Genomic DNA, 22,163 nt, shown 5'->3' on the forward strand with positions numbered 1-22,163 from the left:
ATTCATCCTACTCTGCACAGACGTAGACTCATATGCAAACATTTTAGGAAGCGGCTAATCGTAAGACAATTATTCTTTAAAATCGTTTATGTTATTGTGTAGTCAATAATGGTCTTGTATGTGGGGTTAAATTTTAAAAATGTTTTATGCCAAGCGTTGTAAGGATTTGACATCAGGAGTAGTAGGATGAAAAATTCATCCTACTCTGCACACGCATAGACTCATAAGAAGACAGCATTTGAGGAAGCGGCCAATCTTAAGTATTCATTAACACGTATATATTTTGTGTAGTTAGTTTTCAATGTATGCTCATAACGTCTATTTGAGTTTATTAAAGCCAATTTTAAAGGTATTATAATTAAATTTGGAATTTACTATATGACAGGAACATGAGGGTATTTCCCCCCCTTGGGCTCCTGTTTACGGAACCAACCAGGGGTAGTACTATATTTTAATTTAAAATGTGATGAAAGACAGATTGATATCTTACCCGTTAAATTTCGTACTTTACACCATAATTGCCTTCTGTGGTTGAAAAAATTATGAATTAGAATTACTATTAAACAGAACATATGGGACCCCTCACTTATCCTAACAAGGAGAACTGTAAATTGAAAATAATGGGCTGTGACCTAACCTAACCAAGCCTAGGTGCCCTCCTGAACACCCAAAATCAAGATAACCTACATCACCAGGCCATTCTTATCTAGTGTATGGTATCATAGCTATTGAACTGTCCAAAACACAAGCATCACTCGTCTGGGTAGAACTAAGCAATAACTCCGCCTGGGGTATTACTTTAGAAATTGATTTTTTATATAGTATTTTGATTACTTATAAAGAATTTACTATTATTTTTTGTTGGTCGGCTGTAATTAACCTCAGCTGTAATTAACCTGTAAGTAACCTCAGAGGTTGTATGCTGGCCATCTTGATGTACAGTGCTACAGGGCAGCTTTTGGCAAAAGTTGGGGTTTCCTTCCCCCCCACCGTCAAGTAACACTGCCTGCTAGGTTAGGTTGGGCTAGTGTATTAGTATAGTTTCTTTTATAATAGGTTTCCTTAGCCAATCCCTTCTTAAACATATTGCTCCCTAATGACTTGCACATGCACGGAACCATTCCATAACGGAAACATGGCAGTCCGGTCTTTTTCCCAGTGTTTTCTCCCACCTGCGTTCCTAAAGGGTCCCCAACCATTTAGGGTAGATATGTGTTTAATAATAATTGACCTACAATAAACACCACCACCACCTCCATCAGCAACACTAAAAGTATAGGAAAAACAATTTCCAGGGTAATAGTACACGCAGAGCTTTTACTTAGAAATACCCTCATCTGCATCACCAGTACCACAAATGACTGAAGCTGAGTTTTTCTTAAGCAGTACCAGAAGGTGTAGTTACACTTCTTATAAGACACCCAGCTCCGGGTCTCACATGCCAGGGATGATACAGGAAACCAAGCTGGGAGTACTGTACTATTGGGTGATCATCGAAGGTCCTGATGGAATGCAAGCCAGAGCTATATACCGTATTTAGTCCAGTGGTGGCTTTTATATCTCAATGGGACATGGCTATAGTTACCCCTTGAACTGCCAGGGTGGTTGGTACATGCTGAGTCCTCAGAGGCATTGGAGGATGACTTTGTGTTCTTTAGAGAGATCGAACTATAGCCATTAGTGGCTCTTTGGTTGGTAGGGCATGGCCTTAGTTTGTTAGTTACCAAGGAATTATGCAAGAACCATGCTTGTCTACCATGTCACTCCAATTGATCACTAGTGTAAGGTAAAATTACATACAGGAGTCTGGGAGTCCACTGATTTATTTTGGAGTCTGGGAGTCCATTGATTTATTTCTGGGATCTGATCTGTTTTTGAAGAACCATGCCGGCAGTAATGTAGTTACAGGCAGGTCATTCGGGTATGTGATGAGCTGTCATGTTAGGTGCAGCATGTGACTTGGAGGGTGCTCTGTGATTATTGCCAGGATTTGGCACAGAAGCTTTGTCTCGACATCATATGTAATGGCAGGATATCATATATTGTTAATCTAGGTTAGGTGGTGATTCATCTTATATATCTTGCAAGTTATGGGGGGGAGGGTTCATATGAGAATCTTTTTATTTGTCAATAGGAAACCCTTGACTAACAGCTTGGCTTAATGAAAGGAAAACAATTACAATAGCATTTCTCTAGAGTTGCTGGCAGGAGCAAACCATGGTCTTGGGGAAGAACGGGAGTCAGAGAAGGGAAGGAAAGTTTATACATTCCATCTTTTGATATTTCTAATAATAGTTAGGTTAGGTTAGAGTAAAATGCTTTTCACATGGAAAAAGTAAAAGAACAACAGAAAAGTCTTAAAATCAAAGCAAAAATTGAGATGAGGAAATATACTATAAGAGATAAGAAAGAAACCATTTGATGGGGAGAAGGAAGAGGCTGGCTTGGAACTTCAGCCTGACTCATCACAGAAAGTTTAGATAATGGGATCAGGCTGGATGTGACATTTCACTAGGTGAGGGACAGGCTAGCAATGAGAAAGTGGTAGGATCTCATGGACTGAGAAACGGAAGCAAAATCAAGCCCAGACCTAAGGACTCCTCAGCATTGTCATAGAGCCAAATACAGAAAGGTCAATTATTACTACAAAGATATTAGATGGATTAATATCCATAATAAAAATAGTAAATTAATTTATTTTCAATTTGAAATAAGGCATAATTAGAAAAAGACAGAAGGGAAAGTATTTCTTATGATAGGGGAGGCCTAGCCTAGCATAATTGTTGTGTGAATTAGGCCCACTCTCATGGGCACGCAACCCAGAGGGGCCCTTTGAGATATACATGTAAAGGTAGAAAAAAAAAAATGAAAACAAAAGTAGGTGACTATTGCTGATACAGTAAAAAACTTGTACAGTATAAGAGGAGTTAGATTTTGCAGGCATATTATATAAGATCTTCATAAATTCTTATCCAGATATCTGTTCACGCTAAAGTGATAGGACTTTTTTGTTCCTCTGATCAGAGGCATGGGACTTCTTCCTAGGCAAACCCCCAGTTGGTTAGAAAACTTACTCATATTCTCCCCCAATCAGTAAGCCTTCCTCATGTACAGACTGATGGTTTGTATACGCTGTACGAATAAGTGACAACTATTTTAAAGTATTACAAATCCGACCATCACTGTGGCTTTAGAAGATTACATGTGTTAGTTATTCTGGAGATGAAATTATAAAAGGGAATTCTGTCACTTAGGCTTGAGGCTATAGAATGTATCTAAAATATGATTTTTAAAAGTAATTTGTATTTTTCCTAACATCCAAACCTGAGGTCTTTACATATACTGCCCACCTCTAGCCACCCCTCATTCTGATACCTAGGTTATTGGGCAAGTGAATGCATTGCTCAGCAGCTGGAGGTGGTGAGGGTACCCCTCGCCCCTCCTATCTGTTGTTTAACCACTGAACAATCTTGTTGTATTTGAATAGACTGCTCCAGCTTGTGCTGAAGGTAGAGGACCTCAGGTTTGTGTTAGGAAAAATACAAATTCCTAGATCGAACAATTCTTTGAAACGTCGAGGTGTCAAGACCAGTTGTGGCTAACACTGATCCTAGTGACCAAACTTGTCTGTCATACATCTATCTTCCCTGAAGTGTGTCTGGTTGACCACTGCCGAGTGTGCTACTGCAAACCCATGCATCCAGGAACGTCAGTTGAAGAGATGATAGGACACTAACCTCCCCAACTCTTCTTGCCTAAGGAACTACCGTGGTGCCGTTCATAACAACACCACGGAACGCCTATCCTCGGATCCTGAGGCTTGAAGAGCTAAGAAGATTCAGGTTATTGAGGTGCAGATTAGGTCTGGTTAGGCTAGGTTGATGCCATGAGGCATGAAGTTCCAGGATATTGAAGTGCAGGTTAGGTAAAGTTAGGCTAGAATCAGTTAGGCTAGGCTAAGTTAGGTTAAGTACCCAACCTAACCTCTTGAACTGCAGGTGACTGCTTCTGGATGACATTCTGAGGCACGAAGCATTTTCGAAGGGGAAGTGTGTAACAACTCTTCAAGGAGATATTTGTTGTCTAAGCATTAGGCTAAGTCCTGTCTCACTTCTCTGAGAGAGAGGAAAGGAAGGAATGGGAAGACCTTGTTGAAGATCAGAACCCCTTTAATCTACATGAAGTGAATGAAGGAGAAACTGCCCATGAAGAACTGCCCTCCCCAGTTGTGACAGGTGACCAAGCAGTGCTTGCAACTGCTGAGCTGGTTCCCCCTGCCGAGACAAGGACAAGCTTGCTACTGTATCTGTTAGCCTTGCAGATACTATTCTTGCTTGGGTGAGAGATTAGACTTCTCTGGAACATGTAACTCTCAGGCTGCACCATCATCAAGAAGTACAGTATGTCTGTCCTAGAGACTCTTAAACATAAGGTGCCTTAGTCGAAGCAAAGGTGAAGAGTCAAGTGAAGAACTTGGGGAGAGATCGGAACCATACAACGGGGTTAAGCATGGAATCGTCCGCTCTGAAGTGGTATTAAGTCTCCCCAGAAATAAAGCACCCCAGAACTGAAGCAGAGGAACGTGTGGAAGGATAGATAGGTAATTATTCAGAAATATTCGTCCCTCAACCCAACGAAGGAATCAAGTTTGATTCCTTGATGGTTGCAAGCAGCGTGTCGTTTCGGTCTTGAGCCAAGGCTGTTGAAATGGGTCGGGAAAGAAAAGATCTATGACTGATTTGTTGAAATCGGAAACTCTAAAGGTCCTGTAGCACCAACCTCTGCTTCTTCCTTGTGTCGAGAGAGAGAGGATCCATGCTGGGAGGCAAGCAGAGGTCTCGTATGATGGTTACAAAACCACTACACTGTAGCAAGAGAAACCCTCCTCTCTCTCAATGTCTCTCAATCTCTACATCATCTGAAAGACCAAAACATTACAACTTTCCAAGTAACTGTGTAGTCAAAAGAAAAGCTCTGCTTGTTCAGAGAGAAAACACTTCAGAACAAACAGAAAAAAGATGTAGAATAAGGACGTTCAATAAAACCAGATTGAGAACACGTCTAAAAATAGAATGGTTGGCAGGTGAGAGACAGGCCTCTCTCTTTGGTTGTGTAAAAAAAAAAAAATATACCTTAGTTTTACCAGACCACTGAGCTGATTAACAGCCCTCCTAGGGCTGGCCCGAAGGATTAATAGAACAAAGATATAACAAAATAAAAGAACAAACCCAAAGGCTAAGAATTTGTTGCATTATTTCAAAATAGGCATATCTTAAAAAAATTATATTAAAAACAAAAATAATAATAATTAAGTCAAATGACAGGCAACATCAGAGATTTGCTCAGAATCCTCCCACCAAGGAGTAAGTCTCCCCTACGTAAAGACTGAGGGTTTGTATACATGTATGAACAGATGACAAATTTTTTAAGTAATTTGTATTTTACCTAACATACAAACCTCAGGTCTTTACATAAAATGCCCCACCTCTAGCCACCCCTCATTCTGCTTCCTGGGCCAAAAGGTAAAGTGAATGCATAGCAACTGGACGGAGGGGATTCCTCCCCTTCTGTCGGTAGCCAACCACCAATATCCACCTTGTTTTAAGTCAATTGGCTGGGTCCAGCTTGTGCTGAAAATAAATCCCTTATGTAAAGACTTCAGGTTTGTATACATGTAGGAACAAATAATCTTAAGCAATTTTTGAAGCTAAAAAAAGGCGAATATAATTACACTTACTCTCCAGTATAAGGGAATAAGCAAAGTACAAAAACAAATATGCACTGAAAAATAATCATTGCACTGTCATTTTATGAGGACAAAACTTTCTTCACAAAGAACTACTTCCTGATAATTACTGAAAATTCAGATATTTTGTGTGCAGAATCATTATTTTACTGGGACTGGGAGCAGGAGGGTAGGATAAAGAACACAAATGAAACAATATGGATACATAAAAAATTTAAATTTGAATACAAATTATTCACAAGAAATGGAATGGCTACAAACATCATGATGCCTAGATATTGCATAAATGGTTTTGATATGTAGAGATGATGCATTTCCATCTTACCTATAGTAAATACTATAGTCAGTACAAAATACAAATCTATTAATGCTCGGCTATTATGTACAGCAAAATTTGAGCACCAAGTTGAACAATCAGGACACTGATCCCTTCCTTATATTTACTCTCCTTTATTCTTGCTTTATATTTTCCAAATATCCTTTTATTTAACTAAACACTAATTTCTTTTTTGTAAACAATGAATGAAGACCAGGTTACATAACTGCAGCATTATTATCCACACATGAAGGCAAAAGCTAGTTTGGCAGGAATCCTTAACTGGATTATTCATCATCTGGAACTTCCTGGCAGTACAAAATACGCTATCTCATTATTTGACTTTTGTCATTATTTATAACACTTGTTAACATTAAGTTCAGTAACAGAACAACTACAAAATATAACTATGTATGTACCTAGTTTTATAAACTGCCTCACAAAGTGTGAATAAACAGAATTATCACCCTGTAAACATTAGGCTTTCTGTCTCATGAACTGGATTTTCTGAGATTCTTGAAGCCAAGTTAAATACAGTCCAATAATTTCTTCATATGAGGAAGACAAATAGGATGAACCAAGTATCATCAGAGCAGAATTCTAATCTAATTAGCATTTTTTTGGCACCCAACAATCTGTCTAGGGAGGGATTACAGCACCTCTTATGTTCTGACCCCACCGAGAATGATATGGGAAACTTTTAAGTGGAGTACATGGCACAGAAAAGTACAACTCAACAAACATATTAAGCAGTGTACTCTCCTCTAAGCTGACTGGTAGTTCACAGCATACTATGACTTCTCGTAGCTCAAGGACATTACTTTTGGAAAAGACTTGGTCAGCTTCAGGGGAAAAACTTACAAAAATGCAAATACTGCAGTTTTAATATACAGATCTAACTGTATGGTGTATCTGTATAACAACTTTAACATGAAACACTTCATTTTCTTTTTGCCTTTTGGGAAAAATTTTTTTATTTTCCAGTTTTTCCCATTTTTATAATGTACAGTATCATATTCAAGAGTGTGCTATAAAATATAACAAAAGTGACACATTTTTAAAGTAATTTGTATTATTCATAACTATACAAACCTGAGGTCCTTTACATTACGAATTACTTTCAGCAAAGCTGGAATGGCTGTTTAACTTTTGAACAGTGTGGCTAGGCAGGTAACTACTGTCTGGTTTGTGGGATCCCTCCCACCCTTCCAATTTGCCTTTTGGCCCAGGTAACAGATTGAGGGGGGGGGCATAAAACTGTAAAGGACTTCAGGTTTGTACAGTTAGGAAAAATGCAAATTTATTTATAAATATGTCATTTATTCCTACACAACGTACAAAACATCGGTCCTTTACATTAGGAAGACTTACTTCTTGGAGGGAGGATCTGATTGAGTCTCTGAACTGACCAGTTCGCCACACCTGGATTCTCTTCCTGGTCGAATAGAGCGAGGAAGAGTTCTGTACCTCTGACATGCTGAATGGAGCGTGTAAGAACAGCATGTTCAGTTGTCAGACTTCTGGCCTTGTTGAATGAGTGGGAAAAGTGCAACATCATTTGAAAAAGGGCTAGGATGAATCCATGAGTCGGAGACAGCAAACAAATATAAATATTGGGTTTGTTTCATTGTCAGGTCCCCTTTCTCCCATTAATGCTATAGAAAGGGTCGGGGTTGCTTCTGTAAGCCTAAACATAGAGAATAGAAAGGGTGCTCAATGAGACACTTGCCTGCATCAGTCATTGGTTCTAGCACGTGACGACTTGTTATCCTTCTTTCTGCCTGTCAAGAGAGCGTGAAGGATGATGAAGAAGGGAGAGGAGGAGAGGCCAGCCACTCGCACATACATTCTTTCCTCCACAACTGAACACCTTAGGTGAGATGCAACCTGTCCTCTTAAAGGAACCGGGTAAGCTACACAACTTGTTGAGCAGCTACTACAGGGCCCAAGGGAAAGGTGTCCAAGGACTTGTGGGCAATGTCCTGAAGGTAAAAGAATGTGAAGGAACTGACATTCTTCCGGAAAGCGAGGGATGGACAATGCCCCTGGTTTTGTGAGTTCTTGGACAGAATGTACTGGTGTTGTCTTTGCCAGCAGCAGAGTACACTCTCTTAATTGTCTCATGAAGCCAGAAGAAGACTGTGTTCTTGGACACCTCTTTCTTGGATAAGTCAATGCTAATGAAGAGTCAACAACATTCAGGCTGATGATATCAACATTCAGGCTGATGATATCAAGTCCTAAGATAGCACCACAGCACTCTTAACAGGACATAGTAGTATCTCATATGGATCATTAGCAACAAAATCTTTTAGTGAGGGGATCGTGAAGGACTCGAATCTGGCATCGGGGACCGACAGATTCTGAGTCTTCGCTATGAATTCCAGGACAAAGTGGAGCGTAACTGATCCCCATCCCCTCGAGTGTTTAATTTTGAAGGAAAGTCTGCGAAGTTCGCCTACCCTCTTTGCTGATGCCAGGGCTAGCAGGAAAACAGTCTTGCAGGTCAGATCCCTGTCTGACGACTCTCGTATATGCTCATACAGTACATGAGTCAGGCTCCTCAAAACGAGTCACATCCCACTCAGGGGGCCTGAGGTCCCTGGGTAGGCAAGACCTTTTGAGGCTTCTCATTAGCAGAGAAATCTCCAGTGAGTAGGAGATATCTACTCCTCTCAGGCATAGAACTAGGCACAGAGCAGCTCTATAGCCTTTCACAGCTGAGATGGAGAGAAGTTTCTCTCAGCGAAGGAAGATGGAAGTCCGCTACCTGCTGAATAGTGGCTCCAACCAGAGATATCCTGTCTACAACACCAACCAAAGAAGATGGCCCATTTTCCCTGGTACACTGCTGCAGGGGACTGAGATACCCAGCCATCTCCATTGCTGTGTGGTAAGAAAAGCCTCCAGCCATGAAGACTCAAAGGGGAGTAGATAGCCCTCCCAAAGGACATCCACTACCCAGGTCTCAGCTTTGTATCGCTGCCATGTTGCCCAATAGCTCAACAGGTATCCCCCCCTCCCCACCAACAGTGGTAGCAACTGGAGGGGAACGCTGCCCCTTAGCGTCCTCCTTTCTTTCCTTTGCTCACTTTTCCAGGCTGGATAGAGGGTTGAAAGGGGCATGGCTGCGCCCCCTTTTTGGCAAAGGCTGAAGAAGGCTGGGTATTTTCTTGAGCACCCTTCGAAGCCTGGGACTTCTTAGGGGCCAAAGAAGTGTTAGCTTGACCAGAGGGTCGAACAGCAGTGGCGTGAGGAGCCAAGGAAGTGTTAGGTTGACCAGAGGGTCGAGCAGCGGTGGCGCGAAGACCCGGAGGTCGTAGCCACTGCTTGGTGGACAAGGCAGTCATTATCCTTGACACATCTCGTCCACTGTAGCATCTACCTGATCTCTGGGGAAGAGAGAGGCAGAACCCAGCAACGGTCCATTCCTGAGGGTCAGAGCCGACTCGGGTCCTACAAACTTGGAGATCCGATTCAGGGCGGTGTCCCTCCTCTTCAACACCAGGTTTGCCATCTGGTGGGACAGGCAGGAGATAGCCATATCTCCAAACTGGCACAGTCTCCCAAAAACGGAGTCCTCTCCAGGGGTGATCGAACCCAAGGAGACTGCCTGTAGTGCTGCTGTGGCAGTAGCTTCCAGGTTCACTGCCTCTTGCCGCAAGAGAGAGATCCCTTTTGCAGAAAGCTGCTGCAGCGTCAGACCCGGGCCTAGGCGAACCAGGTCCGGGTCAACCTGCTTGTTGGCAAGGACCTCTGAGGGTGTATAAAAACTTTTCTGGTGAGACCTTACAGACCTTACAGAGGAGGAAGAAGTAACTTTTCCGAATGATTTGAGCAAAGTGTATTCTCCTGCCCAGAGACCAGAGAATTCACCTGCTTGAGTACTCCTTCGGAAAGTTCAGACCATGGGAGCCTCAATGAAGCTTTGGGTTCCTTCTTAGGACCCCAGAAAGATCTCTGCAAAGGTCCTCTGTATCTTGGGGTGTCCACTTCCTGGGGAAGAGGATCCTTGAGAGTCCTTCCAGGGCCTGGTCCTCCCAATCCACTCTCCCTGCAAGAGGGGGAACCTCGGCAGACCCCTTTGATCCACCCTCAACCACTTGGGCATACACCCAAGTCGGTCCGAGAACCGAACCTGGAGTGTAGGCCTTTGTGGTAGGACTTCACTGGGAAGAAGCGCTCCCATTGGGGACCCTCCTGTCCAACTCGGGCCTCCCAGACGCAACCCCAGGAGGTTGAGGGTATAGGTAAGGGGAATTGAGCATTCCTTCCTGTCCTGTTGGAAGTACTGGCAGGCGAGAAAGGCTGTTAGTGATCGCCAACCTGCGGTGGCGAAGGCTGCACGAGTCGAGGAGAGCACCTATACTCGCGAGGAGAGGCGCTGTCCCAAGGAGAGCGTAGGGGTTCACGTGAACACGCCCAAAGGCTTTTGTCATGTGAGTGGAGTCGATCACGTGAACGTGAATGAGGGCTGGCCAGAGGAGAGTGATCGCATACTCCCGGGCGTGAACTTGTGCTGTCCTCATGACGTGCTCCAGTCTTCTTCAAGGCCGAAGCCTCCTAATAAGAAGACTGAGGAGGGGACTTCATTGCATCTCCGGGTGCTCTGACCCTTGAGTCCAATGCACTAGGTCGGGAACCTGGCCAAGTATTTGATGAAGTACCAGGAGGTGAAGAAGCACCTGTATTCTTCGACACCTTCTCTGCCCTGCGCCTAAACCAGACTGGGAAGCAGGCTGGTTTGGGGTACTCAAGGTTTCGATGAAACCTGAGTACTCGGAGTGACTCCCGAATCTTGTCCAGGATGATCAACGGGAGCCCCTCCCACCTGAGTGTCTGAAGAAGCTTAGGAGGAGGTAGGCATAACACCAGTCATGGAAGAAGACTTCCCAGAACTGGTTCTGAGAGCGCGGGCCTTGGAGACTCGCACACTTGAGGTTTCCGAATCGCGAGACCTTGGCAAGGTACATAAAACGGCCCCCTGAGTCCAAAGACTGGGGAGAGCCAACGAGGGATTCCACTGCCACCTCTGTGGAGGGAGGCAGTCCCTCAGAAGCCCCGAGACGGTACTTCTTGGAGGGGGGTAGAAGCAACCTCCTTCTTCTTAGGCTGGTGAACGTCAGAAGAAGAAGAAGTGGAGGAGGCAGCAGATGAAGACGACGACACCTTGTGAGACATTTTCTTCAACTCCTTCTTCTTGGACATCTTTCAGGATTGTGGTCAGCAGGTGGTCACCCATATAGGCAGTAGCGGCAGGAGCATCAGGGACAGCAGGCAGAAGGGTTACTGCGTAACCCATAGGAGGAGCATGTGGCGCAGTATGGTCCACCAGAGCGAGGGTCATCAGGGTTGGGTGTGTGGAAATGGAGGTGGTTGTTTTGGCAAACGCCGTCATCGTCACAGTAGTGGTGGTAGCGGAGACAGAGGCGTGCGTTATCACAGGTAGCTCAGGTGCGCGACTAGGCCTTGCACCGAAGGAACCCCTGAAAGACCCATGGAGATCCAAGTCTCTCGGAGTTCGTCCACCTGACCTGCATAAGACAAAGTTGGGTTAGGAGAGGTAACCTCCTCTCGCCCAGAGGAAGAAGCTTCCCCCTCGGAGCTCGTGGAGGCCACCAAGCCGAGGTTCTGATTGCCAATCTCTCCCGGCAGTCTTCACTTGACAAAACAAATGAAGATGACAAGGGAGATATCACTCCCAAAGGAGAGACAGCCATGCTGGGAAGTTTAGCAGGTGGCAGAAGTGAAGAAGAAGGATCAGCAATCAAAGGCGTTGTCAGTGGCATGCAACCACTGGATGACGCTTTGGATGCCTTATTCTTGTACTGCCTCCTGTTGGTAAACTTCACCCACTGCATTGTAGACCAGGAACTACAAGTCGAATTAGGATCACAGTCATGCCCCCTGCAGCTGGTGCACAGGACATGAGGGTCAACACCAATAGGTGAGCGGAAGTGCATGCACTGTTTACTGTCCACACTGGGGCATAAACTTTGGGCACTGCCCCTCCGCTCGGGCTTAGATGGTTTGTGGGTTTGCACATTGATAAAATAACAAACACACAATCAGTTCAGCAAAAGATCACAAAAACAAAGAAAGATCCCATCGAGAAAACAATGAAACGGCAAGCTGGGGAGAGAGATGAGACGCTTGTCCACATTGCTCAGCGGCTGAAAGCAAATTGGAATGTTTACATCCGGGTGGGTGGGACTCCTGCCAGCCGGACAGTAGTTAACTGTCTAACCACCTTGTTCTAAAGTTAAAAGGCCGTTCCAGCTTCGCTGAAAGTAATTCCTAATGTAAGGACTGATGGTTTGTATATTGTGTAGGAACAATCATCATTTGTGCATGTACATGTATCCTGAATGTCAACACGCAATATCAAATACGCTCATAAATTGCTAATTACAGATCGCTGTACTCTCATAAAAGCATTGATATTCCCATAACCCTCTTATCATGCCAGTGCCTACCTTCCTATTCTTTCCTAGCTGTCCATAATCTCAAACACCTTGGCTGTAACAATGTTGTTGATCATGCTGCCATCCACCATCTGTGAACTGTGTATAACTTAATTTTCATAGCCTAGAGTTTGCATAAACAATACCGGCTCACGTTTATATTTTAACATTGTTTTCTTTGTTGTTCATGACAGATTTAAATCATATGATGATTGTTAATTTTCAATTTGGCATTGACATGTCATTGTTCATATTCTCAGATTTCATTGTTGAGCAGTCCCTACCATCACTTTAACTGATGGCTGGTTTTTGTATTCCAAATCTCATGTCTAAGTATTCAGAATCTACCTTACAGCCAAAGATTAGTACATTGTGTTTTCATATTTACAAATAAGTTCTTCACTGGTCCCAGTTAATCTGGCTGTCAGTGAAACAGCCCACGGTCACTCATATACAAAAACTGTAGGGACAAACAATACAGGAAACAGTTTTTTTGCCCTCATGATTTATAGTTATTCATATGACATTCAACTTAGCCTTCTCATCAAGATACACCATGTTAGGTGGTTGGATAAACTGATTTTGAGAAATACTCCTCTCAATTTTGGTCTGACAGTCTTAATGCACGCATGGTGTGTTTTTAAATGAAGAAATCTGAACATGATACTGGTAATTTAGAAACTTGAATAAACAGTGTGCATTACATTTGAAAAACAGAAATTCTGTTATCTTCTTCCATAATAAGCCATAAAACAGTAATTATTTTAAAATTTAAAAGTCTAAAAATGAAAGCAAATTAAATTTAAATCAACATCAACAAAGATAATATACTATAATCAATATACTGTATAAAACACTCTTAAACATCAGTAACAAAAAAGATAAATTTATCAAAGGTAAACAAGAGCCTATAAACTTAAAAAACTTCAAATATTCCACTAACACATGTATGCATTTATATGTGTAAATGAATAAATTATGGAAATTATCTTAACTGCCTCATAGCAACTGAATCTGCAGGATACATTTCTGAAACTCTCAAGGCATTAATATGTTGAATTAAATTAACACCTGGACCAAAGTCACTTACATGAGGAGAAAAAAGATCGAAAACAAAGGAAAACTTCCCCACCAATTATTTAACATCAATCACTACAAAAAAGCAAATACAGTGTAGAAAATATCACATCTGATTAGTCAATCTCTTTTAAAGCTATAAATACTTAAGGAGGTCACTGTGAGCAAGTTACTACTCTAGTAACTACTGAAATGTACACTGTCTGCTATTAACTTCATTATTAAGCAGCATGAATAACAAATGACTAACTTGTATTACTACTACAAGAAGGGCTGAATATGGCACCAGCCAGGTTCTCCACGATATGCATAACACTGGTATGCATTGTTGTAACGAGGCACAGAACTCATGCACTTTAGGAATTTGTTTCTCACTAAAATTGAGAAAAATATGGCAACGCCTGAACAAATTTTTACATTTTGTCACAAAACTTCAACATAAAGTAATTAATTGTCAGCAGCAAATATATCTTACGAGAGTAAAATAGCTCACTCACTACAAGCAAATACAATTTACACAGTTTGGCGACATAAAAAAAACTTTTGGACAGTTTATCTCATATCAGTAGTAAATCAAACTGACAGCTAACACACAATCAAGAACTAAACTGAGATGTACACTTTTTTGAGGTGCAAAAAATAGGCAAACACCACCCATAAACTAGTTCCCCAAATATTCATAATCAAGTAATCAGCATGGTAATGTCCAACTGGAGACCATGACCAGGGTAACAGACTACCCAAGATTTCATGTCCTAAATACAAAATGATGGCATTCATACCTGAAAGAAAAGGAAATGCAGAAATTATTAATGTTACAAACACCTAAATCTACAGAAACCACAATTTCCTGTCGCAGTTTAAAGAAAAATGGAAAATGACTGGTAAGGACTGATACAGTATTACAATTATCCTACAAGAAACAAGTATAATTTTTACTAAAAGCAGTTCAATTTCCTACAATAAAAAACCTGAAAAAATAGAAGAAATAAAAAAAGGCCTAGTTTAATTATACAGTATATTATTGATAGCTTTCTCCTACATAAAACTATTAGAGAAAATAATCTATTGACTCTAAAAATTTTGAAGCACTACTAAGCTGGGTCTGATCTTGCCAGCCTATAAAACGAACATTGTAACAAATGAAAAAGATAGCAATACATGAAGATATTAACTACAACAAGGTGACTGATAAACAAATAATGAATCCTTACTGAACAAAGCAGTCTATTTAAAGTATAATAGTAGTTTAATCTGTTTATTTGCTCATATTAACATAACATTTTTTTTCCTTACTAAAAATTAAACAACTTCCTACCAACAGATAAGTTATTGAAGCCTAGCTGAATGATGACTGTGACCAACACATGAAAATCAAGTTACAAACTATAAATTTTCACTTACCAACATAACGGACTGGATTTCCACTCCACCAACTCCACTTATCAATGATAAGATAATAAAAACTTAGCAAGAAAAATGCAAAGCAATTTGTTGTCAGGACAAAGGAGAGGGACCATAAGTTTTTGTTCACTGGAATAAGACCACCTTCCTTTTGAAAGCCACACAAGATTCCTGCCATGATACCCTAGAAAGGAAATCACGTGTTATTGACTTTACAGTACTTACTTATCAGACAGAAATGTATTTTCAGATAATTATAGATTAAGAGGCTTTATTTAAGATTTTTTCATCTATGAGATTCATCTTATTTCATAATTCCATCATTTTCAAGACTGTAGCTTCTTCCATTTACTAGAGGAGTAACTACACCTAACCCTCCATTAATACATTTTCTAAATATAAACGATTTCACTTTAACTTGGGCTATGATTAGGGGAGATAATGATCTATTTACATGAATTCCTCACATTTATATATGTGAGAAGAAGCATGAGCTTCCATTGCCTTTGAACTTCAACTCCCTATTAAATCGTTGTTTCATACACGCAGGGAAATGTGGAGTCATCGCCTTAGCCACCAGCACAAACTGGTAGGAGGTCAAAGGAAATGAAGCTAAGGTGATAATGATGGACAGTGAAAAGTTTTTGTAAATGTTCTGTGACTCATGATGTTCACATATTTCTTATCAAAAGACAAACAAAAATAAGGGCAGAGCTTCCCACCTTCTCAGAACCTAACCCCACCCTTATTACCATTGATTTTTATGCAGGAATTATGATTTATTTACATAATTTCCATTTACATGATGCCTTTAGGAACGTATCCCCCTGTGTGAATGGAGAGTCACTGTTTTAAGAAAACAGGAGTAACTAATACTCATCAAAAGACATGCATAATGACTTCCCATTTACTCCCACATCCTAAACATACAGCACATTCTAAAACACAAAAATAAAAACCTGAATGCCTCAAAATTAACTTCAAAATTCATACAAAATGTTTTTAAAAAATGAGCACACATCAAAGAATTATGAGTAATAACATAAATTCTTGAAAAAGTGTTTCGACAATGCTAAGTATTCTCTCCAAGAATGGCAAATAGCTCCAGACTGAACTTGTATAAGTATTCTGGTCTGATTGTGATCCTTGAGTTTAACCTGAGAGAGGTTTTCCTACGAAAGTCCAGTTAAGCATAGGAGAACCTTACTGAACCTAAAAAAAGGATCCCATGGAACTGTTAACTATTCCTAAAGCTTATGTGAAGAAAGAGGGTTGAAGCTCAGCGTTCACTGAAAAGAGGTCCTGATGGCTCTTACTGAACAAAGGAGAATCCTCATCAAAAAAGGGCAAAGGTAGAATAAAGAGAGGAATTCAAGGTCAAACCATACTTCTCTGGAAACTATGTCTCAGGTATGAAGTCTGTAGCAAATGTACTGCACCTAAATCAAGTCCTAACTCAGAGATTTTGCCATAGAAGACAGCATCAATGAGGCAAAATGCTGAAAATGGTTTCAGTCACTAACTAAATCCATGCCATGCTGAAGGCTAGAAATGGATCAGAAGCTTCATAGTTATGAGTAAAACAAAAAGAACACGAAGATAAAGAGTGATGTGAATAACTAGGATAGACAAAAACCATAGGTACTGTATGATACAGAGAGAGAACGAGGGAGAAGCAATTATCAGCAGTAACATCTTTACAACTAGAGTAATATATATGCACTATTATGTTAACCTGTTTCTACATATATAAAAGTAATATAATACAACAATAACTTCTTTTCAACGGAAAAGGCCTACGATTACTTACAGGAACACATAAGTTTACCTATATTTACCACTGGTACCTTCATCTGTGTGTAACATGTATTCCCAAATAAATGTTTACATTTCTACATAACTATCATCCATTACCATATATACTATTTAAACTTCACTGAAGCCAATACTTATGTTTCTGAAGATGAAGGGGTACTTTGTCACATGTCTACTTACAGATATAGTTCCCCAAATAAGCCATCTAATCAAACGAGAATTGTGGCTTCTATAGGTGATAATGATGCGTCCTGATGCTATACCAAACTGGACCTGTAATTTGAAGGTAAGAGTAAGTTTGTTAAAAAAAACAATTCATTTCACAATTTAAGAATGTATAAAAATAAACATGATTTTTCCCCATTTGTCCCATTGACAAGAAATATGTACTATTAATTTGTGCATCTTTCTTGTGCAAAAATAAACAAGCAAAAGAAACATCTAGATCTTACACATCTTATTCATAATACTATCAATATACTGCTCTGACTAAATATAGCTTCTTCAAGAGCCATATATAAATATAATACAGTCCTATACAAGTTCCGTGTGGTTTTGGCTGAATATTACAGAAGAGGCTCACAGTCCATAAAGAAGCCATTCTGTGCAAGCTGTTTAGAGATACACACAATACCAAGCCTTCTGTCTTTACATTGCCAGCCATACCAAAACATTTATTTGACAGTTTAGAACTCTCTGCTAGAGCAGCTGAATAAAATGAAAACATATAAAGAATATTCCACTGAAAAAGTTCTTACCATAAGGATGGATGTCAGTGCCCCTAAAAACCCTTCTGGATCATAAGGGACATGGGAGTCATACACTTTAGCACATGTTGGATGTTTATAAACGTGAGCATCGCCAAGCACTAGTCGATCAATATACCCTGCAGCACCACCTGTGCAATTGCTAAAGGCACCACCATCATGCAAACCACCTGGGCCAATATATCCTCTGCAAGAAAATATATACTGTAATGTGATTTATCTTCATGTATTTCACACAATGGATTTAAGATAATTTCACGGAAAGGCATGCAAAAGTTTTTAGGTATTCATACCATGGGGCACCTTTGATCTCATGTGTGTGTGTGTGTGTGTGTGTGTGTGTGTGTGTGTGTGTGTGTGTGTGTGTGTGTGTGTGTGTGTGTGTGTGTGTGTGTGTGTGATGTAATAGCTTGTATGTTTTAATGACACCTTAACATTAGTTTGAAAGGCCTTGTGTTGATGCATTTTGTCATTACTCCTCTTCAAAATCTCCTCCATTTCCTTAATCAGTACTAATGTCCCTAATACATGGAGCAGCACTGGTTTTATAGGCATAGCATGAATTTTTCTCTGTTTACTAATGCCACTATGCACTTACAAGGAATGTTCGAGCCCTGTGTAGGATATCAGTGTATAATGTTCATAACTGCTCATGAAGATAAATTTTACATAGCCTCCAGAGGGTAATCAGTCTGGTGTCAACTCATGGCATCAGAAATATTCCACCTCTCATGAGTTATGGCCTTCAACCATAGCATGGTACTTTTCTTCCTCTCTTCCTCATTTGAGGCATTAAATGTCTTATTCCATTTCCATTTTGCAATCCTAAGCATCTCCTGTAAGGACTGTCACATTCAGTGAAATAGTACTGAGCTCACCCTGACACTTTACCCACAGGAGACACATCCACTTAACTGATTACTTTTTCTTTGCTTCCTTGTCAGTCACCCAAAGCTTTGTTTTTCTGATACTGTAATTAAATTCTGTCTTCTCCATTTTACTTTTCCATCCTTTGAATAATTTTATGACCTCTTTTACTGAATGGGCTACTATAAAAAACAAAATACTACATTATAGCAATGATAATTTAATGGCCTCTTTCACGGAATGGGCTACTATAAACAAAATCACTACATTATAGGCATTGCAACAATAAAAAATTTATACTACTAAACTAAAGTCAAATAACTTGGGTTCTTTACATATTCGGTCATCATCTCTATGAAATGTTTTTCATCAAATTCCTCTGATAATAAATTCTTATTTTCATCTTGTTCAGGTAACGCTCACAAAAACCAGAAGGTTTCCAAGCCATTCAAAATACTTTAGTCTTTAAATTCAATTCCCTTTGTAGGTTTGCCTTTCTATCAGTGCAGCCTGTTTTTCGTGGTTCTTGCAGTTTCCAGTTACTGTGCCCGTTTTTCGTAGTTCTTGCAGTTTCCAGTTACTGTGCCCAAAAATCTATCTTTTATACATTATTTTCTTTGTAAGTGCTGTATTAACTCTTCATCTTTATCATGATCATAATTATCTTCAAGAGCAGTTAAGAATACATCAAACTGTACACTACTACCCTGTAGGGGGTTTGCAAATATGTACTTTAAAAATACATAATGGTGCAAGTGCATAGTGTAAGCTTATTTAACAATCCAAAGTACTTCTGAAATATAGGAGCTGATAAAGAACTTAAAACATTACTTGAATGTACGGATATCCTGAACTCTTCAACGTAATACAATTTAATTCTTTCAATATCTTCAATGAGCACAGCAAGAAATGGAATATGAATATAAGTAATAACTGTGCATAAATTATTTGTCTGTCAGCACTATAATTTCAAGAGAGATACTACATTGTGAAGTGAATCAAATCACACTACATACACAGAATATTTGTTTGTAGACATTAAAAATATTATTTCCCTGTCTGGTTATGAAGAAAATATCTAAAATTTACTTACGTGGGGCATCCTGGAACAGGCAGAGTGAATGTTATGGCTGTATGAACGACCACTATAAATAAAGTGATGCTCCACTGAAACCAAGAGCGGACAAGATCTCGTATTTTCCAATACCAAACATACTGGAAATAAAAATTGAGTGGTCATAGAAGTTACTTATAACAAAACCAAATATAAAACTAATAAGTACTTCCTTGAATTTTTTAATAGAGACTTTTTGTTCAAGTTTTAAAGTCTATTGTCAAATACAGATTTGGAATTAAATAAAACTCAAACCACAAATATATAACAAATGCTAAGTTGTGAGAACATTGGGGTATACTTATTCTGATAATTTTCTGTCTGAGTCAGATTGTTGTGTGCAAGTGGTGCTACAGTGGACCCCCCACTATTTGTCGTTCCAGATTTGCTGCTTCATCTATTTCCGGATTTTTGTGTGGAACGTATACACATATTATTTGTGGAAACTTCACCTATTCGCAGTATTTTTCATAGGATTGAATATAAAATTTAGGCCAAAGGCCAAGCACTGGAACCTATGAGGTCATTCAGCGCTGAAACAGAAATTGATAGTAAAAGGTTTGAAAGGTGTAACAGGAGGAAATCCTCGCAGTTGCACTATGAATCAATTGTTAGGAGAGGGTGGAAAGTAAGACGGAAGAAAGAGGTACAGGCAGTCCTCGGTTATCGGCAGCCTCGGTTACTGGCGATTTGGTTTCACGGCGCTTGTCTAGCAATGACAATAACCAGATTTTCGTCGCTGATAACTGGTTATCGGCGCTGATCGCCTCTTATTGGCGGCGCTGATCACCGGTTATCGGCGCCGCTAACCAGGGATCAGTGCTATTATTGCCGATTTTCGGTTGTCGTCACACCATCGGGAACAAAACCCTGCCGATAACTGGGGACTGCCTGCACAGTAAAAAGAATGAAAGGGGTTGCAGCTAGGGGCTGAAGGCAAGTTGCAAAGGACCTTAGGTAATGCCTGCAGTGCACTGCATGAGGTGCACTGACAGCACTAACCCCCCTCCTAGAAATATTCACTAATTACTGTATTTTCATAGTTTCGTGACTAAATGCACTTTTTGTGATAAATCTATTAAAATACTCGGGTATAAGAAAGGTTTTTTGGTGTCTGAACTATCAAAGCAGGCAGCTGTAAGTGTTTTTAGAGGGGTGTCAGGTATTCATGGATTTTAGCTATTTGCAGGGGTTTGCGGTACACATCCCCCGCGAATACTGGGGGTCGACTGTATCTGCAAACTTCGGCATGGGGGAAACAGTTATGCCAAAGATTGCCAAATTATCTGCCATTAATGTACTACTGATCTCTCATATGACGTCACTCCATTGTTCACTTGAATGCGTGTAGTACATTATATCTAATAGTGATCTCTTCTGTACCTAAAATGCACATAAAAGACATTCTCTAATCTATTTCTTTGCAGGTCCTGGGACTAAGTGTGATCTCTATCAAGGAATGGCCGATCTGTGTACAAGATACACGAACGTTACAGAAATCACTGAAGAAAAACTTGTCTAGACAACATGATATTTTGGAAAGAAGGAAATAAAGTACTGTATAGGTCTTCATGGAAATTACCATTGACATAAGATCACATTAGTGTGATCTTCATACCCCTATCCAGCCTTTGAAAAGAAAACAGCAAAAATAATTATACCATACACCAATGCTCCAAAAATTTGCAAATGATTAATATTTATAAACAGCATGATTTTCACAGTTCAAGCAAAGATAGATGTATGTATTTAGTTTAACTAGAAGACATAAGCAGTGGTACCTGCAAGAATACACTCTGAAACTGATATATATCACAATTAAAAATGAGAATAATAAACAGTAACTCTTTAACCTTGACATCTGACACACAGGAGAATGAAACTGCAACCATTGGAAAGTGAATTTTCCTAAGAAGAAAAAAAAAGCACAAACCGGTGTGACAAACTGTCAGAACAACACATTGGAAGCAGCTTGGAGGAAAAGTGTAACCCTGCTAAGATAATCTTAGGTGTATGTTACACACAGCAGGTCAGCATCTCGAGCAGAACTCCTAACAAAACATCATTTTAATGAGTCATTGTACTGCTTTCTGAGATTAGTCTGCATGGTAATCTAACTCACTGGATTCCAACTCACAATACCATCTACAGTATTGTATTTTAGTTTAATGTAAACATGTTTCCCAAAGGAAAAATTCACTGGGGACTTTCCTACTTACTTTGTTGTGGTACTTGCAATCACTCTTGATACATAAGCATTACCATCCCTTCATAAAAGAAATTAGGTGATTTATTATGTTACATATTTAATTCACGATACAGACACATGCAAAGGATACAAGATTTGTAAAAATGTATAATTGTGCAATAACAATAACTTACCTCAGGTGACTGTTGTGGTGACATACAATAGACCTCAATAACTGCACTGATCAAATAGCAAAATGCAAACCGCTGGAGGACCCCAAGAATTCGAAATGTCGGCAAGTAGTTACTGCTTTTACTGCTCAGAGATAAACAGTAAGAACAATTAAATACCATGACACAAATATGTAAAAAGGTGAACTAAACATTATTTCAATTATACATACGA

The 22,163-nt window shown here is 40.0% G+C and overlaps 1 protein-coding gene across 1 annotated transcript in view; it reads right to left on the reverse strand.

Moving 5' to 3' along the window:
* Positions 1-12,254: 12,254 nt before the first annotated feature.
* Positions 12,255-22,163, reverse strand: part of LOC136851812 (heparan-alpha-glucosaminide N-acetyltransferase-like) — a 25,577-nt gene continuing 15,668 nt past the window's right edge. The window contains exons 10-15 of the mRNA XM_067126123.1: positions 21,953-22,073; positions 19,550-19,671; positions 17,581-17,776; positions 17,003-17,095; positions 15,008-15,191; positions 12,255-14,385 (exon numbers count right to left, since the gene is read on the reverse strand). Of these exons, the coding sequence (XP_066982224.1) occupies positions 14,207-14,385; positions 15,008-15,191; positions 17,003-17,095; positions 17,581-17,776; positions 19,550-19,671; positions 21,953-22,073 (895 nt within the window). The 3' untranslated portion in view covers positions 12,255-14,206. The remainder of the gene's footprint in view (positions 14,386-15,007; positions 15,192-17,002; positions 17,096-17,580; positions 17,777-19,549; positions 19,672-21,952; positions 22,074-22,163) is intronic.

Source organism: Macrobrachium rosenbergii, chromosome 24 (assembly GCF_040412425.1).
Source record: "Macrobrachium rosenbergii isolate ZJJX-2024 chromosome 24, ASM4041242v1, whole genome shotgun sequence".
NCBI lineage: Eukaryota > Metazoa > Arthropoda > Malacostraca > Decapoda > Palaemonidae > Macrobrachium > Macrobrachium rosenbergii.